Source organism: Phaethon lepturus, unplaced genomic scaffold, assembly GCF_000687285.1.
Source record: "Phaethon lepturus isolate BGI_N335 unplaced genomic scaffold, ASM68728v1 scaffold22577, whole genome shotgun sequence".
Classification (NCBI taxonomy): Eukaryota; Metazoa; Chordata; class Aves; order Phaethontiformes; family Phaethontidae; genus Phaethon; species Phaethon lepturus.
In genome coordinates, this window is record NW_010552822.1 from 1 (window position 1) to 5,412 (window position 5,412).

The 5,412-nt window shown below is 51.6% G+C and overlaps 1 protein-coding gene across 1 annotated transcript; it reads right to left on the reverse strand.

The window, feature by feature from the left end:
- Nucleotides 1-4,123: 4,123 nt before the first annotated feature.
- On the reverse strand, nucleotides 4,124-4,918 carry LOC104624078 (sesquipedalian-1-like). Its single transcript, XM_010291345.1, is given in 3 exon segments — nucleotides 4,124-4,151; nucleotides 4,153-4,334; nucleotides 4,337-4,918. Coding segments are annotated over 3 exon segments (792 nt in total).
- Nucleotides 4,919-5,412: the final 494 nt, after the last annotated feature.

The window sequence follows — 5,412 nt, forward strand, 5'->3', positions numbered from 1 at the left end:
AGGGCTACAAATCACAACGGTTTATTCGGCTTCGCGGCATAAAATACAAACGTTAACAATGTCTTGAAATGCATAATACAAGTTCTGCCTGTAAAACAAAGGCACATGCAAAACCGCCTCTTATAAAAGAACACGTCGCCTACCTAAAATAGAAGCACTTCGGAAGGTGGGAGTTTCCACAGGGTGCTCGTAGTGCTGCCTGGTAATTGTGCAGATCATGAAGCACGCTCGGTGCTGGTGAAAGATGCCCCTGACATGGGAACTCCACACGTTCCCCATGTGTTTCAGTGGGGGTTATTTAAGTTTCTCTGAAAAGGCCATTAAGGGTAAGATTGGGGGGTCACCCACCCCTAAACTATTAATGCAGTAGCCAGTGTAATGGAAAATGTCTGATCTTGGTTGCAAAGGTCCAACAAATGGCTAGCACTGGCCACAGGTAAAACTTTTTCAGGTTACTCATCGCTAGGACCTGGATTCAGTGAAATCATCACCATAGTAGTTTTATAAAAACATAAATGTGCAGAAATAATACATTATGGGCCTGAATCTGAAAACCCAGCCTCAGAAAAATACAAGGATTTTGTTAACTCTTTTAGCAGGATTGGGAGCCCTTCTTGGCACAGCTTACAAAGGCCATGTCAGAATCACCCCTCCCTCTTTCAGTCTTCAATTTCTTTTAAATTCAAGCATTCAGATTCAAGCATTTTTCTCTCATTGCTTTTGCATTATTGTGCTAAAGAAAACTCTTGGAAAAGGATTTTACTTCAAAACTTTAAGAAAAGTAGCCACCCAGTTTTAGTGTTCAGCTCCCCCTTTGCTAGGGAACCTGTTTGTGCTGCCCAGACATTTTATATTTTTAAAAAATAATAAGGAAAAGCGAAGGCGGGAAGTGAAACAGTCCAAACCTGAATGACCGGAGAAAAACAGCATGTGGCAATCAGTCTTATTTCGCTGTTGGGGACAATGTGCAGTGAAAACTCTCTGCTTTTCCTGTAACGATCTCTGCCTGCAGACAGGCAGAGGACGCTCCATTAGCCAGCTGCATGCGCAATCTCGGGAAGCTGAAATCCCAACCGTCTGCCCGGGGGCTGCTTCAAAGGTGCTGCCAGCACAACCGATCCTCAGCCAAGCTGGTTTGATAGCCTCCATCTCGGAGGAGGTGGCGGAGCACCCAGGTGCTTCCTGCCTTAATGAAGCAAGCAACGGTGGTCATTAAAAAAACCCTGTACTCCCATACATAAATGGGCACGGCTCCAATTATGGCTCTTTTTATTCAGGATGATCCCTGCTACGTGAGCAGGATAATGAGTAAGCCCTGACCAAGTACGTCCTTGCCTTGGACAGGGCTTCCTCACCAAAGCCTCCATCACGCAGCACTTGGGAGACCTAGCAAAGGCCCGGGCATGGAGAGCTGGGCTGAGCACAAATACTCTTCAGGATTCAGCCATTTTCTCCTCGACGTTGCAGAATAAAACACAAAATTACTCTAAATGTGATCAAACAGAAAGCAGAGCGCAGCTCCTCATTTGCAGGATTTAGGATTTAGTTGGGATATGTGCTAATGCAAAGACAGGTAGCGTGGAAATTGTGCCATTTGAATGGCACAGATTGAAGCATTAAATATAAGCTCTTTAGTAGCGTTACTAGCACAATCCTGGCTTATTAAAAGAAACTAAGCTTCTTAAAAGTGAAACTGTCCTTAAATGAATAATACTGTTTCGGTTCCCGTTCTGACAGAACTAGCTTTGTTAATTTATTTTCCCTTTCAAGTCACTCCCAATTCTGGGGTATCATGTAGGAACTGCGGTTATATTTTGATTTATTTTGGATGTTAAATCTTTACTGACAAACTGTCTTATCTAAGTCTGAGACATCAGGAATATTCTTCTCTCTGTATTACAATAAAAAAAAACCCCAAAACAGCCACAGAAAAATGCTTGCCAAATCTGACCCTGGCCCCAAAATGCCCACACTCAGAGCGAGGAGGCACCAGATAGTGCCGTCCCCTGATGCTGCTGCCCTGGCACAGGGAAGGGGACAGGTCCCCAGCTGGGAATGCTGCAGCACTGAACTCTTCAAGCGACAGGTAGGGAGGCAGAGCTGGTCCATCAGTACAGCCAGTTGGGCTGCTGACAGAGCCTGGGCACTGGCCCATGGTCAGCTGCTCCTGTTTTTTCTGAACTTTTTTCACTTTAAAAGCAGAACAAAAATAATCCTCCCCAACTTGAAGATCCTTAATGTGAAGAAATACAGGCACGAACTGGAAAGGACTGGATTGCATCACTTGCATGTGAAGGTTACACTCCCACTGCTGAAAGTCGGATTTGTAAGATCTGATTTAAGATCTGATTTCCTCTAATATACCATCGAGCCATAATTAGGCAGCAGGCTGGAAGGTCATCATGCAAAACTACCAGAGATGTATTTTCAAAGGCACCAAGAGTTAATGGAAGTCATTTGACTTCTGTATTGGCAATCTCTACTGGCTACTGCAAAGTATTAAGCTGAGTGCATTGAACTCCAGAAAGGCAAATAGGTTCTTACCAGTCACGAGCTGGAATGGCCTCTTGGTTTCCTAGCAAGGCTACTTAATAAAACAGGGCAATAAAAACAAGTTTAACAGTTAGATAGGAAGCACGAGACTGCTTCACGTATTTTTTTTTTTTCTCTGAAAAACAGTCCTTGCCAAGAGGATAAGGGAGAAGATTTATAAACCCCATCTCCAGGGTGTTCCAGTCCCTGGACTCAGCACCCACCTACTTGTACCGTCTGCCTCGTGGCCAAGGTTTCTGAGCTACTGAAAGTCAAGGCCTTCCCGCAGCCCTCCTCGCCTGCTGGGAGGATGGGACGTGCTACGGAGATCAGCCGAGTGATGCTGACATGAAATCAGAGGGAAGCACCAGCAGGTCAGGTGCTGGCTTTGGTAGAAGGCAGCGATATGGCTTTGACGCTAGAGGGGCAAGTCCAGACACTGCTGACACGCAGGCAGTGCTACCTGTAACTCACTCCCACACCTTCACTTCTCTTCCTGGGACGAGCCCTCTCCTCTTCTCTGCTCCTCCACAGCTTCTCCTCTGCACGGCTCTGCCAGGAGCCACAACAGTGAGAGAGGCCCTGCAAAAGTGCAGCTCTGGACACCATCTCGGGCAAGTTGCCCAATAAGCCAGCTGAGCCCTATATGGCACTTTGCAAGAGCTACAGTCTGCGCGGCGGCTGAGAAATTCACCCCTGACCAAGGAAAGAGGCTTTAGCATCCCTGTTTTGGAACAGGGAAGGCTTGAGCCAGAGATATTCATAGGCTTGGCTACCATTTGACAGAGTCCAGAGCAGCCCTGAGGAGCTCCTGGTCCTCACTGTTGCTTCAGACCAGGCTTGATGTCTCCATTTCAGCCTCGCTGCAGAGCTCAGGCATGCAAAGAGGCACGCAAAGAGACACATGCAAGCCTGTGAAAACCACATCCCAATGGATTTAGCATGGAGGAGCATTAGTGCAGATGAAAGTAAAAAAAAAAAAATGATGATGCAAGAGCCCAGTATTCATTACCCCGGCTGCTGGACCAGCCACAGCCGCAGTGGCTCACACGTGTCCTGTGGCAAGAGAGGCACAAGGCTGGAGGCACCCACCACAGCCAGTGGCCCACTGGAGGCATTTCATAAAAGCCCAGCCTTATCTGTGGCGAAAGAGCAAAGGCAGAAGGACTTTGGTGGAAGACCTGTGCAAACTTCCACGCTGAGAAACAAAACCAAAAGAAGTGGTGAAGGAGAGGAGGGCGATGAAGCACTCAGAGCATCCACCACGCCAGGATGGCAAGAGGCCAAGCCCACTGGGTGAGTGGCATACGTCCCAATGTGGGCCCCCTCCACACCTCGTATCACCAGCGGAGGAAGAGTTCAAAGGTGGCTTCCTTGGTGTTACACAGTCTCCAGCTGTATAAAGCCTCATGGAAATGAAATGTGAGGTTTGGGGAAGACCCGGGTCCCTCCCGCACACCCCGTGAAGCACACACACACCACACACTCAGCCACTGACCAGGGCAGGGGGCAAGCAGCATCGCTCGCTTCGCTCTTCCCGCATGGGAGACGGGCTGCTGGGCATCGTCTGGCCAGTGGCTCGTGCCCCTGGTCATGGGTGTCCCATCTTCTGCCTCTCGTCTCAGCGCCACGATCTCCTGCCCATACCAGCTGTGCAGTTTGGAGAAGCATGCTGTCTCCGGTGACACAGGGCTCTCTGGCATGGCCGGCGAGAGGCCGGGTGCTGGGGACCCCACAGCACTGCCAGCGGCCGACCGCCGGCGTGGAGGCAGGGGGGGGGGCTTTGCGGGCCCACCCTCAAAGCAGCCCCCCCGGGGACACCACCACTGCTGCCCCACGTGGAGTAACCATTCTCCAGGATGGCGGGCTTCTCCTGGAGAGGCAGCAAGGCAGGGTTGGAGAGGTGCCTCTTCCTGCTGGAGGAGGATGACCTCCGTGGAGATTTGCGGCAAGCAGCCAAGCTCTTGCAGGCCTCCTCCAGCTGCTTCTCCAGCTCCCTCACCACCAGCCGCATGTAGTCGAAGCTGGCCCGTGAGAGTGCCTTCACCCAGGCCTCCATGGCAGCCTGCCCGTCGGCCACCAGCACGTAAGCCCTGGCACCAGCATCATCGAAGCGGATGGCGAAGGCAAACTCCTCGGTGGCCTCGCACAGCTCCACAGTGCAGCCTTCCAGCACCACCAGCCCCACAGGCTCCCGGCTTTCCCGCTCCTCGAAGTAGAAGAGGAGGTTGCCCTTGAGAACGAACCAGCGGCGCTGGTAGGAGGGGGCGTGGTGGTGGTGGGCATGGTGGTGGTGCCGCTCTACCCGCTTGCGGAGGAAGCCAGCATGGTCAGCAGGTGAGTCACAGGTGGCATAGTGGGCCACGCTTCGCTCGTTCAGCTTCATCGCCCCACCTGGAAGAGAGGGGGAAGAAGTCAGCTCAGGATGAAGTCACCTCACCGGCCCTGCCAGGAGAAGCCTCATCCTGCCCCAAGCCCGCTGCAGGGAAAAGCAGCCCTGACTCCAGCGGCCAGCGCTGCAGGACGGCGTTCCACCCAGCAAGTACCCCTGCAAATGGTGGGCTGGTTCCTCGCTGCTGCAGAGAGGAGGTCATCACCAGAGCCCCGCCACCAAGACGCCTGCCTTCTCCAGGGATGACAACACTGCTGCTTCGTTTCTTATTCCACAAGTGACCTACTTTGCTGGGTTTTTAATCAAAGAAATTTGCCTCTGTGCCTGCAAGACATTCGTTTCACTCTCTCCTCTATTATAGGGCAGGACAAGGAGGGCATTTTCAGACGCAAGGGCTCTGGGACCTCCCTTTGGGCACCCGTTCCCCATCTCCACACAGGACCCCCTGGCCCCACCAGCGCTCCTAGCAGCAGCACCCCCAGCCCCGG